General features: G+C 41.8%; 1 protein-coding gene across 2 annotated transcripts; it reads right to left on the reverse strand.

Moving 5' to 3' along the window:
• Positions 1-471: 471 nt before the first annotated feature.
• LOC117953401 (protein AF-17-like) lies at positions 472-22,521 on the reverse strand. Of its 2 annotated transcripts, none has more exons than XM_034886389.1 (20): positions 22,167-22,521; positions 21,227-21,306; positions 21,065-21,119; positions 20,859-20,968; positions 16,604-16,707; positions 15,980-16,073; positions 15,258-15,365; positions 14,089-14,181; positions 13,855-14,002; positions 10,746-11,522; positions 10,109-10,308; positions 8,815-8,929; positions 8,585-8,651; positions 8,078-8,226; positions 5,978-6,178; positions 5,474-5,550; positions 4,811-5,130; positions 4,513-4,609; positions 3,274-3,486; positions 472-3,175 (listed from the first exon to the last, which is right to left on the reverse strand). In XM_034886389.1, the coding sequence occupies exons 1-20, from the start codon at positions 22,273-22,275 to the stop codon at positions 3,140-3,142; spliced, it is 3,153 nt and encodes a 1,050-aa protein (XP_034742280.1). In that variant the 5' UTR covers positions 22,276-22,521; the 3' UTR covers positions 472-3,139. The 2 variants fall into 2 exon arrangements, with proteins under 2 accessions (XP_034742280.1, XP_034742269.1); XM_034886378.1 differs by having other exon boundaries at positions 4,811-5,181; positions 22,167-22,520.
• Between the last annotated feature and the right edge of the window lie 1,073 nt (positions 22,522-23,594).

The raw sequence follows: 23,594 nt of genomic DNA on the forward strand, positions 1-23,594 counted from the left end.
TTTTTTTTTTTGTAAATCATGTACATCTCAAGAAAAAATATGTTAGAGAACGAGACGTTGCTAAAGGCAGAAGTGTCAAAGTTTTAATCTACATAAATCCATTTATTCTTTTGGATTCATTTATACATTCAAGTACCCAAACACTAGTTCCAGTGTTGCATCTATCAGCACACAGAAACCACACGAGCACTGCAACCTATCTGACGGACACATAATAAACTTCTTAAACTGATGTTAACATTGATGATGTGCGTCCAATATTAATAAGTGTGTAAGTTATATCTATTTGAGTTGACCTGAAGCCAAGCTAGCTTTGTCAGGCAGTCGTTTATCAAAAAGTGTGAATTCATTTCCACGTTCCTCTCTTCAAGTACAAAAGCTAATAACAGGTAAGTCATTCAACACCCGAGAGAAAATGTAAAAACTCAGTAAAATACATTTATTGACAAAAAAAGTTGTCTTAATTCATCCTTTTTAATTTTACACACAAAAATATCAAAATACTTTACAGGGCTTTTAATCTGAATATTGTCAAATTCGTTTTGCTCAATTCTCTTAAACAAATACACTGTACAATGACAACATGCGTGTCCTTGTCCCGTGTCATTTAATTTCTTCTTTTTTTCAGGGAACAATGCATTTTAAATTATGCATAGTTTTTACTTGGTATGTAGCAACACATTTGAGAGACGTCACTGCATTTCATGCAATTCATATCCCAATAGGTAACTCGCTCTCCATCAAACCTCATTCAGAGCCAGGTGCTTAAATGTTAAAATACATAAAAGATACACAGTACGACATTCAGAACATGGATTATCTTGGTTACCCAAACTTCAAAAGCTTAAAAGAATGAATGTGTTTTTACACAAACATATTAAAGTATACAACTCTTATTCCAACAAAATTCAAAAAGGTACTAAAAAATGCTTTACAATTGGGCCCAAAGCGCCCCAGTGCAACATAAAAAAGAAACCGCTTCAGAAATCCTTCGCACCACTTTTCAGTCAATCGCCACGACATGGTTGTGTGTCGGGACTTTGCCTTAACTAAAAGGCAACTCCTAAGGACATACTTGGTAAATTGCAGACCTCCCACTTGGAGTCATGTCAATGTGTTGGCTCATGTCTTTATCAACATAATCCACATTCTCCTTCTGTCATTGCTACAGTATTTATCACAGACTAGTGAGCTGCTTGAAGTTCCTTTAACGTCTACATTAGCTGCTAACAAAATCATCTAGCACTCAAGATATCACATGTATGGGAGCTTGTTTAACATTGCAAATAGAAGTCAGAAATTTAAAAAAAGGCCTATGACAATATTGTTAAAGAACACAGGAGAAACTATAATAAAATAATCCCTTACTTTGTGAATAACTGTTAGTAAAACTGAGCAAAACAGGCATTTTATGAGAAAGCGGAGTGGAAAGAAAGACAAGCTTATTTCTACATTGGCTTAACTCATTAACCGGGCTTAAACAGCCCTGCGGTGAAGGCTAGCAGTAACAACGCTGGCCATTCACGTCTGATAACAGCTACACTATGCATCACACACCGCTGCGACAGCACTTTAATAATAGTTTACATCTTGGCTGTCCCCAGCCGTCTCCTATGACTCCACTGTGCAGGCTTTACTTGTTTCTCAGTTCTCTGAAGCACAAACAACTAAAGAACATTGCATCTGAACACAAAGAATTACAATAGAAAAATGATTTTGACACTTTAGTCACCACCATGTACGGTTACTCACACATTTCAACTTTTGAAATCATCAGTCAGCTATCAAAAGTGGGTTTGTGAGGAGTGCTTTCACTTTACTAATGTAGGTAAAAAAACACATTACCAAAGAAAGAGAGAGTGTAAGAGAGTGAGCCTTTGGGCTCAAGGTTTTCTCTGTAAATCTAGAATCATTAAGGCATTATCTACCCAGTATTGCTAAAAGAACAACTAGTTGGTGAACATGAAAGGAATATCTATCTATGAAATAAACATAAAAACCTGCCACTTCAGGAGGAGGAGTGCAAAATTCTCACATAAATCAAAAACCTGTCAGTCCCTAGTGGCCTATTAAATACCGCGCATCCTTTATAAATGTTCTGTGTCGATGGCTAATTTGCTCTGTTAGCTACTAAAATGCAATGTGCACACTTGTTTAGGAAAAACAATTATTTTCTTACTTAGTTTCCAAATGTTTGGTTTTGTCTGTTTAATCTCGATAGCAACTGGAAGGATATAAAAGTCTTTAGAAAACTCTCATGGTGATTTGGAATAAAATCTGGCGCTAAACGTTCACGTTGGACGCCCTTCTCTAGTGGGCAATTGCGCCATTTTGGACACCTGGATTCTGTGCCATTTTTAATACCTAGGAGATAAAATTAAGATTTTTGGTGGGCATTTATATCCAGTGAAGGCTATTGCGGTAATGAGTCAGCACAAAATGTCACCAAAGGAAAATAGGTGGCAGAAAGATCTGAGGTAATAACTAGCTTAATGTTGAAATGCCACTAACCACACATTGGAAATGACAGTATATTGTTTTCTTTACATAATAAGTGCCTGTGAGAGGCTGCAACATATAGAATATCTGGATGAACATTGGGATGAGGGGGAACACAGAGGGAAGACAACAAATCAAGGAAGACAGTTGAGGTTGCAAGAAGTGGCAGACGTCCGATTCTCACTGACTGAAGGGAAACTCGGATTCAAGCGGAAATCATCAGCGGTCAGTGCTTAGGAAGTGCGAGTGGAGATGCTCTGACCCTTTGAGTTCACACTTCAACCCAAAAGCCAACGCAGCACCTGCAGGGATGAGCAGGAACTCTGGCTCTGCCATCATAAGCAGCCCCATTGGTCTAGCTAACAAATTAGTGCAATTTAAGAAGAGACCACTGTATTCATGCTCTCTGAAAGCTGCCTATGCAAAAACCTAGGAAAAGAACCTCTGATATAAAAGAATTTCAAAACCTTCACTTTGACGTTTAAGTCCATCCTGTTATACATTCATAAAAGAGGGTGTGAGATAAAGATGACAGAGAAGGAAAGACGTTCAAAGATTATGGGAGTTGACCTCAGTTCTTCAAGGAGGGCTGCGATGCCCCATATCTTCATTTAAACTGCTCCTGTGAAATCAAGAAAGGTCACCCGTTCTTGTCTCCGCCCTTCTCTCCTGCCGCCTGAAAGCACAATTACACAATGGTTCTTAAATTTCCAAAAAGGGAAAACCTGTACCGTATGCAACCATTTTTGAAAAATGCTGCAGTATTGCTCTCACCCCAGGCTTGTGATGAGCGTTGTCGTGCAGGCCGAAGAGGCTGCCTCCCTGGCTGCCCTGCAGGGGGGAGGCTGTGGCTGGGGACAGCAGGCTGGAGGACTGGGCGATCAGGGGGGAGTTTGGGCTGGAGGTGAGTGCACCTGTCAGCGTGAGGCGCTGCAGCTCCCTCTGTCTCTGCTGCTGCAGCATCTGGCACACCATCACCTGCTGCTCCTGGAGGGGAGGGGACAGAGACACTTAGAAAACCTGTCAACTGGGAAAACATTTGAGTAAGTTGCCATGTTTGCACTGCAAACGAACAGTCATATTTTTAAATCTCTTAGTCTTATGTAGGGCCCGATGGAATCTTATGGCTTATTTAAATTCTAAATTTCATCAATGATTCTGTCATCACACTGGGTATGTGGCTCTACATTGGTGCTTCATCACATCAGTCTGTGACTGGCCCCAGCCGGGTCCTCATCAAAAATAAAGACACTTGCCACCGGGCTAAACAACATTTACTGGGCGAAACGCTGAATCTTAATTACCAAAATTAAAGATCAAGACATACTTTAACTATCCCGCAAGGGGAAATAACATCTTTCCCTCTGTTGTTAGTTATTACACACAGGCCCAAAATAATAAAAATAAATAAATAAAAAGCAACCTTTAAGGTGTTTCTTCTCCTTGACATTTCAAGTTTGAAAGAGCCCTACAATAACTGGCCCAAAGCTCTGCTCTGAAAGCAGCTGAACTGAAGTGCATCTTCCCTTTGGGTCATCCATGTTTTACCCTTCTCTGCACTTACAAGATGTCCAGAGTATCTGATTTGTTCCAAACTCAGCCGGCTTTTTACCAGTTTGCAAGTCCAATAGGATCACTCATGGTGGCTGATTTCTTGTTGTTGAAAAGGAGCCACACAATGACTCAATACCCCAGCAGCCAGTTAGTCACAAGCTGCTGCAGACTAGTTCAAAGTTTTGGGAAATGGGCTTATTTGTTTTCCTGTCACGTGTGAGATGACAAAATCCGTACTACTGACATGTTTAGATGTTAAATTTGAGCACACAGTTAGCTTAGCTTAGCATATTGACAAAAATCCTATTGCCATTTTGTTTTCCAAAGCAGTATGTAAATTAAATATGGTCACAGAGAAAATTCTACATAGCCATTGTATCAAAAAGAAAAAAATATTGGAGATCCTATGAGAAAATGTACATTGTGAAAATATAAACGTGTGAAAAAGTGTCTCATTACAGGAGTGAAGTTCTGTGAGGTGAGGAACTGCTGGAGCTGCTGTTGCTGCTGCTGCTCGAGAAGAAGCTGCTTCTGCTGCTCTGATAGGAGAGAAGACCTGAAACACAAGTGACGACACAGGGCCAAGTTACACACCGGACTGTGCACCAACACTCTAAACAATTATAGTCTTAGTCCTGGTTCAAGTAGTGCCCGTCAGCTGCCTGATATAAGGTCAACCCCCTTTAAGCAAAACAACAATTTATTTCAGAGTGTATGTCTTTCTTCACCTAATTTAAAGACAGAAGTGGGTACGTACGGGCTCACACTCTTGGGAAGCTGAAAGCCCTGTGCCAGTGCCTGGGGGTTAAGCGGCGGAGGCTGGGGGCGCAAAGCGGGGAGTGTGGGATGAGGGACGTTCTGCACAGGAGACTGGATCACACCGTTCAAACTGCCCAGCACGCCGTTCATGCTCAGCTGAGGACTTCCTGCCAGGGACGAAATAAGCCCGCTCACCAAGGGCAAAGAGGAGCTGCCAGCCTGACCGAGGGTCCCCAAGCCGTCGGCCAAACCTCGACCCAGGCCGTTCAGCAGGGGCTGTCCGAAGGAGGCGGGGCTTTGCTGTGGAGGAGGAGTACTCTGGAAGGAGAGGGAGGAGCTACTGCGGGACGGACTACCAGAGTGGAGCTCCTGGGACCAAAACAAGGAAAATCATTGTAGCGGTTCAGCCCGCAGCTTGCTTCTGATGGGCATTTAGTGCCTTTGCACCTCCGTTTACAGTGAAATAAAAACTGGCACAAAAAGCAGTCAATGTAAATGTGTTTAAATGATGGTCCCGGGCATCTATTATCATTACGTCACTATATTTAGGGTTTAACCAACACATTTCTTGTAACAACGCGGTTTAAAATGCAGAAGTCTACTTGTTTGACCAATTTTTGTGTGGTGTGTTCAAGGTAAGAAAGAATCTACAGGATCTCACCTCAGACGAGGTAACAAAGGAGGCGTCATTCAGGAAGCAGCCTTTTGATAGGGGACTCTTATTGGTGCTCAGGGGGTCTAAGGAAAAGAGAGGCACAGACAGGGTGAAAACTACAAAAATACCACTAACACACACTAACCACCGTGTTTTTATTATTATTTATTACATCCATTGTCTCTACACATGTCTAATTTTGTGCTGTCAGGCCTCAGTTAACGGTAAATCTGCCCAGGTCATTTATGGCACTGAGGGATATTGCTTTACTTAACAAAACCAGAAGCGAGGCGCTGATTTCCAGCGCAGACAGACTTTGAGTTTACAGTTGTTTGTCAGTGGAAAGAAAGGGGTAACAAACAGTACAGTTGATGTGAGACAGTTGTGAGTGAGGTGAGGAAAGACGAATGCAGATGAAAAGTGGATGTGGAGCGTACTACATGACATCATAGTAATAGTGTGTCCTAAGGTTTTGATGTGAAAGTGGGCAGAGGAGATGAGGAATCAGACCTTGGATGGATGACAGGAAGTTGATCTGGGCAGACGTGTGCATGGAGCCATGGGCCGAGTGAATGTGTTGAGGGAAAGACACGGCCAGCTCCGTGTTGAGCAGCTGCAGCCGCTCCTTCTTGGCCGTCAGGCTGAGGATCTGGTCCTGGAGGCGCTGGTTCTCCTGCTGCAGGGAGTGGAGTGACTGGAGCATCTCCACAACTACAAGAGGCAGGGAGGATAGATATGTATTTATGTCCCCACAGCGAATCATTAAATATCCACCTTATACAAAGCCTTTTCCAGGAGTTTAAAGTAATGGGTAATTCAACAAAGTAGCGGAGTAGACGGAAAAAAACATGTATTCCCCTCCTTTACTTTCCCACAATGCAATGCTTTGCATTTGCGTAGATGTGAAAATTTCAGTTATGCTACACAAAACCTGTCAGTCATGACGCAAATGATTCTTTAAGTGTCTGAAATCGTAATTAACTGCTCACTAGAAAATGAATAGTGTTTATTATGTAGGCAATAGTGAGAATCTGACCCACCCTTACAGGTGGATAAAGACACCCAAAAAGCCCAATACTGGGTTAGGGGTGTAATCACAAAGAATTTGGGGAAAAGACCACGGGTATATTAGGGCTTTAAAAGTTGGCAGCTTCAACAATACACCGTTACTACACACTTACAGTTGTTGCTCCTGGAGTTTTTAAAAAGTTTGAGAAAGTCCTTTATGTTAAACCTGCCCTCAATAAATTATTCCCTAAACAAACATTTGTCTATTAAAAAAAAAAAAGATTAAAGATGTACAGTTAGACATCACTCTGGAATAAAGTGCTGACATGAACTGGTGATCCCTGGACTAGCTTTTATATCTAGGGTTATTTAACAGCAGTGCCATGGGGTCTAAACCAGGAATTCAACCCCATCCTCTAAATGCTTTCAAATTGATTTTCTACAGAGCTGTCGGTTCAGCGTGCCCTGCATCGCAGACTGGGAGAACAAACACACTTCTTTCACATTTCTACAGAGTGGAACAGCAGTTGACACTCATTAGTCTAAAGTGAACTCTCCCCGGGGGGGCACACAGAAATACATTGAAGTTGGAGTCTGCAGGGCCTTTACATTTACAGGGGAGGGAGACGCATAAAGAATATACATAGTTAAGAGAAGGATACAAAAGGTAAGAGGCAACAATGGTGAAAGAAAGCCAATGGTAGAAATGGGAGACAGAATAAGAAAACTGAAAGAAGTATGCGTCAAAATGAAAAATAGAAAAGAAAGCAATTGTCAGCTGATGATGTCCCCAGAGAAAGAGGGAATCAGAGCAAGAGGCAGCGAGCTACCTTGTTCAGGAGAGAGCACTACAGAAATGAAATGAAAAGAAGGAACATGAGAAACAAAGCTTTTAGAGAGCTGCTTTAAGTATTGTTGCAGCAAACTATCTCTAAATAGTACCAGGCCATGCTCTCTCAGAGACAACCACACACTGAGTGCAGGTAAACAGAATCATGTGCAGATTACTATTTAGATTTGTTTTACTGTGTATTGCAGTGGTTCCTGACCCCTTTTGTAGGCCTGGGTATCGTTCAAAATCTTTCAATACCGGTACCGATACCAATACCGTGACTTTGACATTGGTTCCTTAACAATACTTTTTTCAATACCAATTTTATAAAACAAATAAATTACAACATTATGGGACAAATCTTTTCTGTAGTTTTCCGCTCATACTACATGAGCCCCGTCTCTGTGTAATGTAGAGTTCGCCCTAAACAGCCAATCACAAACATTATTTGATCTTGGTGGAAGCATGGTGCATCGTGATTGGCTTACTGACGCTGATGAGATTTACTCCTTAGAAAAAAAAATTATTGAATGCATTACCCAGCCCTACTTATAAGCCCTCAAATGACCCTTCATCCAAGTTTAGTGTGACCAATAGCTGTGAGCAGTTTAACCTAAAGGTGATTTCTCCTCCTCAGACTGTTTCATTTAAAGGCGTTTTAGAGACCTTAGGAGGTGAAAGTTAAAAGAAAATCATCTTGTGACCCTCAGATCTTTTGGGAACCGTGTGGGAACCACTGGCGTATATCTTTTTAGTCCAGGACGACTCACTGTTGACTCCCATTTCTCCGTTGCCATGTTTCTCCAGCAGCAGCTCAATGTGGGAGCTGGCTGCAGGGACGTTCTCAGGACGGACTCGGACTCCTGCACCCAACCCGTCCCTCTGGTCAAATAGAAGAGGAAGACAGCTCATAGGAGACCTGGGGATGGAGGAGGAGAAAAACAACAAGGAGTCAGAGGAAAATAAGAAGTCATCTGGAGGGCTCCTAAGAAGCTCTGTGCTAGGGAGAGACGTGTATGATGGGCTTATGGTGTTGTCATTTATACATGTATGTTTAGCTCCTGGTTTTATTGTCTATTTTGTTATTATTCTGTTGAATTGTCCTGATCATTGTAGTCACTGTGTCATCTTTCCTTGATTTTTGTCTGGGTGGGTGGTGATGATGAAGTGGATATGTTCATGTTGCGAATTTAATGTTTGTATGTTTTTAAAAAAATAAAAAAGTTAATCACAACAACAACAACAACAGAAATCAGTAAAGATGAAATGAGACATACTGTGAAGAAAGACTTTCTCTCGGTGAGTTCCCCTGACACGGGAAGCGACAGTCATCCAGGTCGGACTCTGAGAACGAGGACAGAGAGTTGTGAACTTTACTTGTTCGTCTTGTGGTAAAATATAAAGAGATTGAAGCAATATGTATCCAAAGAGGCTTTCTTAAGTAGCTTCAGTTTCTCAACACATGGAAATAACTGCTATTGATGTCTGAACTCTGTGTGGCTCTCACCTGGCAGTGAGGTCTGGCCTTGGGTGAGTAGTGGCGGCAGTGGCGGGGCTGTGGAGAGAGCACTGGCGAACGGCGTGGAGGTCAGGCTGTAGGAGGTGCTGGAACCATGATGGACCTACAAGACAGTCAACGTCAACATCTGGCGGACAAAGAAACCTGGAAAGGATGTTAGCTAGGAAATGCCTTCTCTTATTGTACGACAGAGACACTTGTCTACTGCTGAAATAAGTACAGGTCAAATATGTACAAAAGGTGCATGAAAGAGTTCTCAAATGTGAGAGATTTCAAATTTGCTCAAAATAATGCTGGCTTGAAACATGAATAAATATTATTATTATTTAAATTTGTATTTTTGTTTCATAAAATACTCAATTATCAGAATGTTGTTTAATTGGGGTTTCAGCTCTATAAGTAATCATGTAGGGCTGCATCTAGGGCTGGGCGATATGGAGAAAATCAAATATCACAATAGTTTTGACCAAATACCTCCATATTGATACCACATTATTGTAGCGTTGACAATTGGTGCTTTCACAAAATATTTACACAATGAGATTTTTGACAAATAAACATGAGTGGATATAATGTTGATATAATGACTAAGTGGGTAAAGGCAAATAATAGAACAGTTACACCAGTCTGGTAAGTCCAGAAAATGACATCACTTTACTGTAATTTAGCTTTTAAAACCAGGAAAAAACACCACTAATTTCATTTAACGATGTTACGATCTCTACCCGGTGAGCTACCCAGGCACCCATTATTTCCATGACTGATTAATCGTCTGAATAATCATTGATTAATCGTTTTGTCTACAGAAATGAATTCACAAGAATCAAATTACAAACAAAGAAAGTTGGAAAACTAACAAAATACCTATCATAATTTCCCTAGAGCCGTAAGAGATTTCTTATGAGTCTTCATATTTCTTTATTAACTGACTCACAGCCCAAACCCTGAAGTTGATTGGTTTACAGGCACAGATAACATAAAAAAGCAGTAAATCGTCATAACAGATAAGCTGGAAGCTAAAAATGTTCGGCATCTATGCTTGCAAAATAACACAGAAATATGACTGTCAAAATAGTTGCTGATTAGTTTAATTTCAATCAACTAATTAATTAATTGACTAATGGATTCAGCTCTATAATCATTTAATGTTAGTTAAAATACAAAAGTAGTCCCAGACACCGGGATGAATAATAACAGACCTGGCAGCTAAGCAGCGGCCCTGCTAAGAGTACAGAGCATCTCCCCCTGAGAGGCTTCATGCTGACTGAGCACGCTGACATACCTGCGTGTTGGAGACAGTGTTGGCTGGCGGAAGGGAGAGTGAGGAGACGTGGGATGTAAGGAGTCCTGAGGAGAGAGGGGTGCTACACATTCCCCCTCCCAGCGACAGCGAGGTGCTACACAACCCTCCACGCAGGGAGAGAGGGGTGCTGCATATACCCCCGCCCAGTGTAAGAGGGTCCTTGAGACTGGAGTAAATACCTGAGGGGTTGCAAAGATAAAGTTAGGTAAAAGAAAATGTCATTACTATTTTCATCTCAGAAGTTGTAAGACCCCAAAAGACAACAACACATAGCAGGCGAGCAGTCGTGTACACAAGATAATCTGTAAGTAGGGCAGGAAATCTAGCACTCAGAGACGTGCAGCACACACAAAAACCACTATCTAGAACAGGAGTCTGAATTTTCAAACCCTGTGTATGAAAAACAGGGCCAAGAGCAGAAGTATCTAGTGGCTTATTATAATTCACTTGGAGGGTCTTGTATAAAGATAATGTGTAATGGAAACTTAAAAATCAAGCTACACACACACACACACACACACACACACACACACACACACACACACACACACAGGAAGCTAGAGGCCTACCACACACACCCACTCACTCACTGACTGACTGACTGACTGAGACTCACCACCGCTGAGCAGAGAGTTACCACGGCTTGTGGAAAAACTGCCGGCGGAGGACAAGAAAGAAGAAGAAGAAGATATGGCGGCGGAAGGCAGCGTGGATGGAAAGGCGGGATGAGGGATGGAGGCTGGGCTCGGGTTGAGTGAGGAGGTCAAGGCTGGAGGAGGTGGCGCTGCGTGGTGATGGTGGTGGTGATGCTCCTCCTCCCTTCTATCTCGGTTCTTGCTGCCTCGCGGCCGCCCTGGCCCATGGCTGCTCTTCTTGTTGCCGCGGTGTCTCCTCTCTCGGGGCAGCGGCGGAGGCGTGGCTTTGTCCTCCGGGGCCGCCTCCTCCAGGATTGGCGACGTGCTCAGTTGAGACGGCTTACAGAGAGACTTGGAAGGCTTGTAGTCCCCAGAAGAGGAGATCTTCCGGATCTTGGTGCTGCTGCCCAGCCCCGATGAAGAGGTGATGCGCATGATGGAGCCAAAGGTGGAAATAGTGACCTTGTTCTCAAAGGGGCTGGAGTTGCCTTCGGACCTGTCGTGCCCCTGTGAGCCTGCCAGTGGGCCGTCAGCAGGAGTCAAAGCTGGTGGCTTGTGGTATTTACTGTCCTCTTCCTCTTCCTCCACATCTTTATCCTCCTCCTTTTCATCATCTTCCTCCTCCTGGACGGCTGTCCTCCTGTGACGGTCCTTTCGCTCCTCGCCACTGTGCTCGTCACCCTCTTGATCGTGGTCACGCTCCAGGCGGGAGGATGATGAGAACTGATGGAAATCCTGAGTGGAAGTCAGGGAGCCACCTCCAAGATAATCACAAAGTCTTAGTTAGGGATGTCCTAATGGAATCGCAGCCGATATGGGCATTTTTTAACTGATTGGGAATCGGCAGTTGCTCCAATCACCTTACTCTGCTCATTTACATTAGTAAATCCTGAATCATCGATTGTTTATGTGAGTTTTACAAAAAATGCTAGCTGCACTAAGTTAAATGTATTTAGCTAAAGGTATCTTTTAGTTACTCTGTTCACTGCTTTATTTTTTATACAAAAAAAACGGTATGCAGCTTAAATAAACTCACTGCAATTAATAGTTTTCATTAGGTGTGTGAAAAAAAAAAATCAATTTGTAATCAAATCGCGATTCAAGCTCTTCCGATTCAAAATCGATTCATAGAATTCCAGAAATATTTGTCTACTGCATTTATATATTGCAACATTGTTGCAACAGCATGTGAAAAAAACTACAAAGTTTGCTTGGCCAAAAAGAACGTTAATGCCATTAATGACGCGCTTAACTGACAGCACTAATATACAGTGGTGTGAAAAAGTGTTTGCCCCCTTCCTCATTTCTTGTTCCTTTGCATGTTTGTCACACTTAAGTGTTCCGGAACATCAAACCAATTTAAACAATAGTCAAGGACAACACAAGTAAACACAAAATGCAATTTGTAAATGAAGGTGTTTATTATTAAAGGTGAAAAAAAATCCGAACCATCATGGCCCTTTGTGAAAAAGTGATTGCCCCCCTTGTTAAAACATACTATAACTGTGGTTGTCCACACCTGAGTTCAATTTCTCTAGCCACACCCAGGCCTGATTATTGCCACACCTGTTCACAATCAAGGCATCACTTAAATAGGAGCTGCTTGACACAGTAAGGTCCACCAGAAGATCCTTAAAAGCTATACATCATGCCGAGACCCAAAGAAATTCAGGAACAATTGAGAAAGAAAGTAATTGAGATCTATCAGTCTGGAAAGGGTTATAAAGCCATTTCCAAAGCTTTTGGAATCCAGCAAACCACAGTGAGAGCCATTATCCACAAATAGCGAAGACATGGAACAGTGGTGAACCTTCCCAGGAGTGGCCGGCCGCCCAAAATTACCCCAAGACCGCAGCGACGACTCATCCAAGAGGTCACAAAAGACCCCAAAACAACGTCCAAAGAACTGCAGGCCTCACTTGCCTCAGTTAAGGCCAGCGTTCATGCCTCCACCATCAGGAAAAGACTGGGCAAAATTGCCTGCATGGCCGAGTTCCAAGGAGAAAACCACTGCTGAGCAAAAAGAACATCAAAGCTCGTCTCAATTTCTCCACAACACATCTTGATGATCCCCAAGACTTTTGGGACAACATTCTGTGGACCGATGAGACAAAAGTGGAACTCTTTGGAAGGTGTGTGTCCAAGTATATCTGGCGTAGAAGGAACACTGCATTTCATAAAAAGAACATTATACCAACAGTAAAATATGGTGGTGGTAGTGTGATGGTCTGGGGCTGTTTTACTGCTTCAGGACCTGAAAGACTTGCCGTGATAAAAGGAACTATGAATTCTGCTGTCTACCAAGAGATCCTGAAGGAGAATGTCCGACCATCTGTTCGTGTACTCAAGCTGAAACGAACTCGGGTTCTGCAGCAGGACAATGATCCTAAACACACCAGCAAGTCCACCAACGAATGGCTGAAGAAAAACAAAATGAAGACTTTGGAGTGGCCTAGCCAAAGTCCTGACCTGAATCCTATTGAGATGTTGTGGTATGACCTTAAAAAGGCCGTTCATGCTCGAAAACCCTCTAATGTAACTGAATTAGGACAATTCTGAAAAGATGAGTGGGCCAAAATTCCTCCAGGACGCTGTAAAAGCCTCATTGCACGTTATCGCAAACGCTTGGTTGCAGTTGTTGCTGCTAAGGGTGGCCCAACCAGTTATTAGGTTTAGGGGGCAATCACTTCTTCACACAGGGCCATGAAGGTTCGGATTTTTTTTCACCTTTAATAATGAACATCTTCATTTACAAATTGCACTTTGTGTTTACTTGTTTTGTCCTTGACTATTGTTTAAATTGGTTTGATGTTCCGAAACACTTAAGTGTGACAAACATGCAAAGGAACAGGAAATGAGGAAGGGGGCAAACACTTTTTCACACCACTGTACATACATACATACAAACGTACATACATGGGAAAAGTAACTACATTTACATATTGCAAATTGTTTTTTTAAAATTGAAAATCCATACCGAATCAAATCGTGAGCCTAAAAATCAGAATTGAATTAAATCCTGACATTTTCTGAATCGCACACTCCTAGTTTTCACTCTGCCTCCTGTTTTATCCCTCATATAGTGCCTACCTGTGTTGAACGGACTGGAAGAACAGGAGGAGGAGGAGCAGCTCTTGCCAGTGCTCCCCGTCTTCTTGCTACGATGACCATGACTGTGTGAGCTCAGCTTCTTGGACTTTCCCTCACTGTCTTTGCTGCTGTGGTGACTTGAGGAGATCTGTACCAAAACATGCAGTTCATGACATGATTAGGTCAACAACTTGTCCAAGTGTCTAGCATGAGTCATCCTGGTGTTTTCCATACCTTTTCTACTATACTGCTGGGAGTAACTGAAGAGCCCAGGCTGTCAGAGGACTTCTTGTGGCGCTCCTTTTGCCGAATCTTGTCCTTATGACTCTGAACAGACAAGAATACACAGGGCTCATGTAAGTTAGGAGTCAAACCAGATCCTACGAGGCATACACAAAGCACTCATACTGTACACGCAACAAAAACAAGCATTCACATTCACACACAATTACTAGAGTTCAATTTGTTTTAGACTAGTGCCAATATGATGCCATTTTGACTTAGCCAAAGTTCTCAAATGTTAAGGCCCAAATGCAATTAAAGTGTATGATGTGTGCTTTGACACGTGTCTACTCCCGACTTGCTGTTTTTTTCTGCAGTTGCAATAAATGTTTAGAGAAAGTTACTGTAATACTTACTTTGTAAGGATGTGTAATGTGATATATATATATATATATATATATATATATATACACACACACACACGTTTTTTTGTTTTTTGAGCAGAGGATGTTAATGATCGTGTGAATCATGTTCATAACTCATTGCACTGCAAAATGTCATGGCAGCTGAGTGTGTAAAAGTTGTTTTTTAAAAGCCCAACAGGCTAATAATTGGGATGGCGTTTATAAATGAGTTAAAATAATTAGAAATAAGTGTAAGTGGAGGATGAAGAACAAGCACTATTTTTCTTTTCCAGGTTTTTTGTGACCTGCGCTGTCACTGCAAAAAATAAAATAAAACAAATAACAATCATCTGTTTCGTGATGAAAAGTGACTGCAGGGTTGAAAAGAGGTTTTACAACCCTGTCCGTCAAGGGAGAAAGTCTAATGGCCCCACTGATAGGGATATCTGTAACGTAGAAACCCTTTGCCTAAATAGCAACCTTTACCAAAAAACGTCTGGTTCTGTGATGTTGGCGCTTCAAATCTGATGCCTGGACGCACCATTGAAGCATTAATTGAGGCGCATCAATTGAAGCGTGTCAATTATCGCTTTCAGTGTGTTTGTTTTTTAATGTTGTTTTCACGCAAGCAGACAGACAAAACATTACCTCAGTAAAATTGTTGAAAGTTGGTGAATGTTTTTTAGCTTTCTGATCAAGAAATACGTAAACATGACTACAAATCTGACCAGATATCCAATGTCAACCTTTGGTACTAAACCTTCACCCAGCCCTTACCTTCCTCGGCCTGTGGTGGTGATGTTTGTCTTGCAGTGGAGAGCTTGAGCGCCCCCTGGCATGACTGAAGGAACTACTTGTATTTTCACTGGATCGCAACTTCTTCTGCTGTAAAAACCAAAGAAATAAATTGAGCATTGTCTCAAGACCAAATAAAAACTTAAAAGCTGTGGGGTGTTTTATATTCAAAAAAATGCTTAAAGGTGCAATCAAAGCCATAACCAAAGCTCATTTTCATGATTTAGATGCAGAAGCATTTTATCTTATTGTGTTGGTGCTTGAGTAAGACAGCCCTTTGCGACCATTGACAGCTATTTCCCTAACCAACAACCGAGCCGAACAGAGCTTTATGTAAAATTAAAGAAACAACTTCAAATGACACAACAAACTTGGGTCCTAGCAACAATTACCGTAGCTTCTGTAACAAACGAAAATGACAAGACTGAGCCAGACTGAATACATTGAAAACAAGCGGCCTACTCAGTTTGATTATGAGACTACTGATATTCAAAGGTACAAACACTTTGAATAGGCGGTAATGAAAAGATTAGCCGTTATGCTTACTGGCTATTGAGTTAACACTTTACAGTGTATTTAAGGGAGGATTCTGGGTTATTTCTGATGTTGAATATGGTTGATGACAATATTCATCAACACTTTCATTTTGTGGTGCTTTGTGCAAGGATATCGGTTTGCAGCCCCGAGACTGTCGTCCATCTTACCATTTTGTTGTAGTGGTGCTTGCAGTAGCCACAATATTTTACGTTGTCAGCTTCCGGGCCTTCCTCCTCACACAGTAGACCTGCCATCTGAGCACTGAACACAGGGTGTCACAGGGTCAGTTGGGAAACAGAAAAGCATGCGTGCACGAGCACACACACTAACACACACACACACACACACACACACACATCCTGACACCTATGATGAGAATCAGTTGCAGCATACAGAAAATTAGTAGTTCAGACACAGTAAAACAAATATAGCTATGGGAAACGCATATCAGCATTTTGAGGCAAATTGTTGACTTGACAACAGGCCATTCTTTCTGCTGACAGGCAGCTGTTTCACAACTAATTGCATCAGTCAACAAGTAAAATCAATCATGTGTACGTTTAACATCAGATTACATCTTGAGCCTTGTTCCAAAAAAAAAATGCCACGTCTTAATTACTGTCCTGCTAGAGTATTTTGTAGTAATGATTTTGAATACAGATCATTTGTCAAATGTACATTCATAAGTCAATGTTATTAATAACTATCCATTTCTGAAAGTATTCCTGTAAGATCATTTTTGCAACAATCAAGACTTTAATTATCTCACACACACACACACACACACTTACCAGGTGACATGGAAAGCTTGTCTGCAGCCCTGTCTGTTGCAGGTCATGCAGGCTCCGCAGGCAGCCTTGCTCTCCCTCCCGTGGTCCTCACAGATATAACAGGTCTGGTGAAGCAGCAAAGATGGAGAACAGGGACATATCAGTTATTAGTGTTATTAACAAGTGCTTGACTGCACATTGCCCCCTTCCTGTTGTCAAAACATATGTTGATTCATGTGAGTAACGTCTTGAAGCCCTACTGTTACCAGAACAAACTTGTACGTTCATGTTATTTGGCTATTACAGTGTAGTGCCCCATGTGTTTGCAGTGCAGGAAAGTTAAAGGCTCTGTGATTTAAGTGCAGACGCAGCTACACTGTAAAAGATTAGGACGTTTTGCATGTCAAGACAACAGATGGGGTTTTCAAACAGAACGCTGTTGGCTCTGCGCTTGCTGCTTCCTACAGCAAAACTGTTAACCAGATGTTTGAAAATGTTGAAAATGAAAGCTGACAATGAGGAGCTTGTGTTTTTTCAGAAGACAGTTTTTACTTTGAAATGTGTTTTTTTTTTTAATCATAATGCTATTTAAATCTAAAATGCATTTCCCTTTCTTGTCACCTACATTCTCTATCCTTTTTATAGAATAGGCGTAGAATGGTTTTGTAGATGTAGAATGATATACTGGGGGGCACTTGCATTGAAATCCATCACGTGCAGCCAAGTTTCTGGAAATAATTGATTTTTAGAGCCCAAGGCTATGATCCTTGGGTCCCGCGGGACAGCAGCATCGGTCTTAAGTGACATGTTAATATACACACATGTCCACAGAATACATGTAAGTAATAGCATAAACATGTGCGTGCACGCAAACACACAGACAAACAAACCCATGCATGCACACACAGAGCTTTTGTACTTCTTGCTCAGCTTTTCCCCAGTGAGCGGGCTGAGTGGTGGGGGGGGCAGAAGAGGCCTAGCAACAGGTGCGGGACAAAGGAACAGCAGGCTCTTTACCTTTGCTTCAGCCCTCTCTGTTTTGCCTTTTCTCTTTCTTTTCCTCTGTCTTTCTCCACTCCTCACATCCTACTCTGCTCTCTGTTCCCTTCAGAGGATGTCGCCTATGTAATGAAAGGCCGGAGACATAGCTACACCAAGCGTATAAAAGGAAGAGTGGCTTCTCAAGTTTTCACTGTCCATTGTAACGTCTGTCTAGGAATGCAGGCAGCAAAATCTGAATGAATGGTTCTGACGGGGAAAGCTGCATGCAATTTACTGTAGCTGACACAGTAATATGAAACCAGGCACTCAAACACTCACATGTACATTTGTATGCAGGCGTGCGCACACAACACACACAGAAAGACAGACACACACAAACTTCTAATAAGTTCATGTGTCAAATATTGGTTTCCTTGTAATGCGCATTGCTTCAAAAAGGCCTGCTCTGGTGCATGCTCCCAACCACACACACACAAAGGTAAATGGATAAAGTTACAAGACAGCAGATGTATGATAAAGCTATGAAAGCCTGAAAACTAGCTTGTGGTTAAGCGGTTTGTTTTAAAAAGGAAAAACAAAAACAAACAAGACATAGTATAATTCAGAAGTAATGTATGTAAAAGCATGACTGTATACATGATGGATATGGTCAGTCTGTTTTCCACAGGTGGTCTTACTCTGCATGTTATCTACGTTCTCTGGATTGTGTCAGCGTGTAACTGTTTCACATGTCAACATGTCAATAACCAGTGTTTATTTATAATACATGGGCCTTACATGAAGAACGGACATAAGAAATGGTCAAGCTTTACACTACCAAACTATTGAGTTTTGTTATTATCTTTTTTATTTTAGTAAAAGAAAGCCCATAGTTATGTCTGATCAACAGACCATACAAAAACCAGGAAGTGCAGCAAATTCAGGACGCTGTAACTGAGGAATCTGCTACAAGTGACTTTGAACAATTTGCTTCAGCACAATTTAGTACACTGCAATGTGCATTTTGTTATGAACACATGTATTTTTTGTTACTTTTGTTGTTGTCTACCTGAATTGGAAATCTGCCACGTTTCCCAGAATGACTTTTACCAACCTCCAGAGAGCAGAAGACACATTCAGCTCTGGGTTTGTAAGGTAGGTGTAGGCAGAGAGAGCGGTGGCAATGTGGAGCAAAATGTTGTTTTTTTCATTATTGGAAAAACAAGAGTTTCCCAGATGTCTTAAGATTGAGTTGGAATCAGTGTTTGCTGAGGCTTCTGTTGTTGGTGGAGAGATTGCTATGGTTTTGTTCTTTTGTTATTTCTCTGAGGGACTGTTGACACTAATGTAGTGTGTTTTCTAAAACAAAGGCTCTGCTCTATTTTTTGAGGGACTGACACCAAAACTGATGTTGTGGAGAATTTACAGGTTTATTGTAATTACTTTGGAGTTAGTTGTGTGAGACCAATGGGGCTGGGCACCTCACAGTGTGGATATGAGTGCTAATATATTACCTATAATACATTTTCTAATACCTTACTTTTGCCCTACAAACTAAAAGGGCAGTCGGAGAGCACAGACCTCTCCCAAGGCATGCCCTATCTCACAGTGTTAATGCAGTGCGATTTTTCGCGGTCTGAAACTAATTTTTCCAATTATTCCGACACCACATGAATCCAGCACAAATGCCCTATCTCGCAATGTTAACCAAAGTGAACAATAATTTGTGTATCTGCCCTATGATTTGGATCCACTCCATAATGTAATGGGTTCTTCCTTGGCCCCTGCTTTACATTTTCGACCCAGTTTCATGGAAATCAGGCCAGTAGATTGTCCGCAATCCTGCTGACAGACAGACAAACGGACAAACCAAACCGACAACATAACCCTATTGTCGGGGAGTAATAAGATACCGAATTATAATGCGTACAATGTCCAAGTTGTCTTGTATATATAGTTGTACAGGAATATCGCTTAAATAAAATAAAAGGGAGAACAGGTACAGCAACTATTTATGAATCTGACCAGTTTTTTGGTGCAATTCTTGATATGTGACACTTGTCTGATATCAATTGGTTGGAAAGTTTTGATGGTGGATACTTAGGTGCCTTATCATCTGTCTGATAAAGGTTGTTTTTATGTGCGTCTCAGTCACTCAAGAAGGAAAAACTGATGCTTTTCAGATCAGCAGTCATGTCAATACCATTCCCCTGCAGAAATGCTGAAAATCAACATACTTTGTATCGTTAATTTGGGTTTTGAGACAGAGGACGGCACAAAGATCAAGTTGTGTAGACTAGTTGTTGCCAACCTTTAAGTTCGATGTTCCTCAACAGCTGTCAGATAAACTCATGAAGCCCTTCATTGTATGTTCCAAATGTATTACACTATTTATTATATAAAAGGGGATATTGTTCATTTTCTTATATAACTGAACTAGGGCTGAACGATTAATCAATTTCCAATCAAAATCTTGACTTCAAAGAATTCTATTAGGTAATTGTGAAGATTGCAAGACATTGAATGTGCAATATAGAGTTGAATGTTTGGTGTAACATTTGGTTTTACATTTTTATTTCTCTTTTTATTATAATATTTTTCATTTTTTATGAGTTATAATTTATTATAATGCTGCTTATAAAGTAAGATGCTGGGATAATGTTACATATCACAGATTATTACCAGAAATGTCTTATTTTCAGTGGATTTATTTAACATCACGGTAGAAGGTGCAATATTTAGATGCTGCTGTTGAAATGAGGCAAATCAGATACTTCAGTTTACAGGAAAGTACTGATATGTTTTTACTGGAACTTTAGCTTTGGTGAACCAGTTTTGGTTTAGTGTTTGACTGTTCAATGTTTCACGCTTACTTAAAGAAAACCAATTATTGCTGGAAACTTATATCCATGTTCTTATTCTTGCATAAGAATATAGAGCTGTTTTGATGGTGTCTCATGTTATAATGCTCCATTACATGTTTTTTTCTGTTACACAGTGATTATTAAACTTAAGCTAAACTTAAAAAAAAAAAAAAAAATTGTTTTGTATATATGTTTCATATGTTATATGGTTGGTTTGGGCGCCCCCTTAGCTTACCAGATAGCTGGTAGGGGGCACCGTTAGGGCTGATTCCTTCCTGCACCAACGTTCGAGTCGGGCCCAGGGCCCTTTGCCGATCTTACCCCCTGGGGGGGAATCACTGCTGTAGACTAACAATTTCTCACTTCACAATGGCTTACAGGTTTCTCTCCGTCAACAGTGTGTATATGGGTGTGTGTGTGTTTGTCAGTACCTTGATGTATCTCTCATGTGGGACGTACTGCAGGATGATCGGCTCCATGGTGAGGACGTTGGCGAACTGCACCTCAGGGATGTAGAGCGCACACACAACGTGGGCCCAGCCTGACGGAGAGAAGATCAATGACATGATAAGGTTCCGTGTAACTCAGCGAAACAGCAGCAGAGAGAGAGATGGACAGAAGCCAGGGTGAGATTTACCTCCACTGTCTGTCCTTTTGAGGGCACCATCTTTGTGGGGACATAGCTCACACCTCTGGGGAAGGACAGCAAAGAGAAGAGCTTGTTGTGAGTGTGGCATTAATCATACACGGGTAAAGCAGGACCGGATGGATGTGTTATGTTTTGTGTTGTAATACTCACCACGCGTGCCGCCCTCTCCTGTGATTCACACTTCCGACAGAACCATGGACCGGTAGGGACCTGGACAATGCCATAACATGCTGGGACACAGACAGACAGACAGACACACAAAATACTATTTTTGGAACATTTTTTGAAAAACATTTGCATTTTCCAGCACAGTAATGTTAAGTGCTGCTGTCATCTTGGTTAGATAAGTTTTGAAAAAAGGAAGCCATTTTCAATCCACTTGGAACTTCAACTTAAGACTGAATATGCATTAAATTGACCCATTGAAGACAACTTTCAACTCAACCTGCTGTGCAAGCTTCTAACTAATCTTTCTTTGTTACATGTTATATCACTTTCGCTGACTTTAGGGTATCAAAGTCATCTCTACCTCAAAAAAATTAACCTGCAGATGAGGGCAGAGTGAAGTCAGCCAGGCATAAATCTACCACAGCCTCCAAGAGTTGGTCCAACAATCAGTCACAGGGCTGATTTCTGCTCAGAAATAGGATTCTGTGAGTTAACTGCTACTCTTATCTTAATAAAGCAACAAAGCAAGTGGACACAAGGTAACACTGTGTAGAAACCGGCGGGCCTCGCCGGGGTTGTTTTGTCGCAAAAACACGCCTCTTGCAGTATATCGTGACTCCAACCGGGCCAGACAACCAAACGCGCGCGCGAGCACACACACACAAACGGACCTAAAGTGTCATCAAGGCGCCATCCAGGCTCAGTGTCACTTTGCATGGCCCTGTGTTTAATCATGTGTGCTGAGAGGAAACAACAAACAGCACGCCTACCTACCCCTCCCACACACTCTCAAACACGCACGTAGACAGCGACAGACCTACCTAGAAATCTAGCGACCTACCAGCACCTCTGGCCGCCTCCAGCCCCTGGCTCAGCCGCCACAGCTGCCCGGTAATTACACGCTAACAGCGGCTAATGTTACCTTGGTGAACGGCGACGCTGCAGCCGTGTCCATCACAGTAAACCAGAGGGTTCTCAGCCCAGCCTCGCTCGTCTGAACACACGCAGCAACCTCCAACCATTTCCCGCATGCTGCTCCCATACGAAGAAATGTATTTCCCGTCCCCGGCAACGGCTCAGACCTCGCCCAGGCCTGTCAAGTGGTCGTACCGCACTTTAACGCCGCACCGGGCATAGTCGTGGGCCGCTTTCGTCGCGCACTTTTAGCGCAGCGGAGAGACGAAATCTCGACGTGGGGTTTGTGGTGCTGCTGCTACGTTTTTTTCCGTGATGTCCTCCCCGTCCCCATAGAACCGATGCAGTGCGCATGCGCAGACCTGTTCCTGTGGTTCGGAATAAGTCACAGCAAAGGTAGCAAGTCGTAATATCTTTTAACACGAAAACCTTTTTCACCGCATGTTTTCAGACCAATAACGTTATTTTTTTAATTTATTATCAATGTGACAGTATTGTACCTTAAGGTCAACCATCTGTGGAATAGTATTAAAATTTAGATAAGTAAAACATGTGGCTCCATCAGTCAAAACCGCTGGGTGCACTCTGTTTCTTCATCAATTTTGTTTCAACAGCGCCATCTTCAGGATTTCTACAGAATAACGGGGCAAAAATTACAAGCTATTTCACCATCCAGTGTCCTAGCCTGATATGAAAAACATCTAACGTGAAGGATACACCTGCGTGTATCTTAACATATCATTTTACTTTGAGTTATTCCGTTTTGGTGTAAGCTACAAATGACCTACAAACAGTCTGCATTTGTCTTTTTAGTCTTTCTCTATATGTGGACTAAAAGTTCTCCAGTTGCAGCCAAAACAATCAAAATTAAATAGATACAGTATGCCATTCTAATTCCAGTTTGGTCCACTGACCCATACCGAGGTTTCATGACTCAAACTGAGTCCTTAGTTTCTCTCAGATCAGTGTACAGTGTGTTCTTCCAGTTTGAAAAGGCTACATCAGCATTGATTTCATTTACATTTTGGGCTGTCAAGTTGATTCCTATAATTCAGTCAGCAGATGTCACCAGAAGCCTCTCATTTTGACTGGAATTGCGTCACTGTTGCTTTATGACTCCCGTCTCGACTGGCTGAGTAAACTCTGTCTGGACGGCTAGTTTTAAGGTGAAAATGGGACTTCAGACACACAGTCACACAGTTTGGGCAGAAGCAGGGCTTTCTAAACAGTTCCTGTAACCCTCAACAGCAAGCTGGAAAAGGTGCGCTGGGCCTTCTTCGGTGTGTAGTGTACTTCTCTGTATGTTCTATGTATGTTTTGCACTTTTGTTTGGCTTTTTAAAATTATTTTTTTATCACAATAATAAAAAAAATCCTTAAGCTAATTTCATCCTCCCACATTACCAAAAACTACCCTGACTTCAACTTTACTCAAC

Source organism: Etheostoma cragini, chromosome 2, assembly GCF_013103735.1.
Source record: "Etheostoma cragini isolate CJK2018 chromosome 2, CSU_Ecrag_1.0, whole genome shotgun sequence".
NCBI classification, from domain to species: Eukaryota; Metazoa; Chordata; class Actinopteri; order Perciformes; family Percidae; genus Etheostoma; species Etheostoma cragini.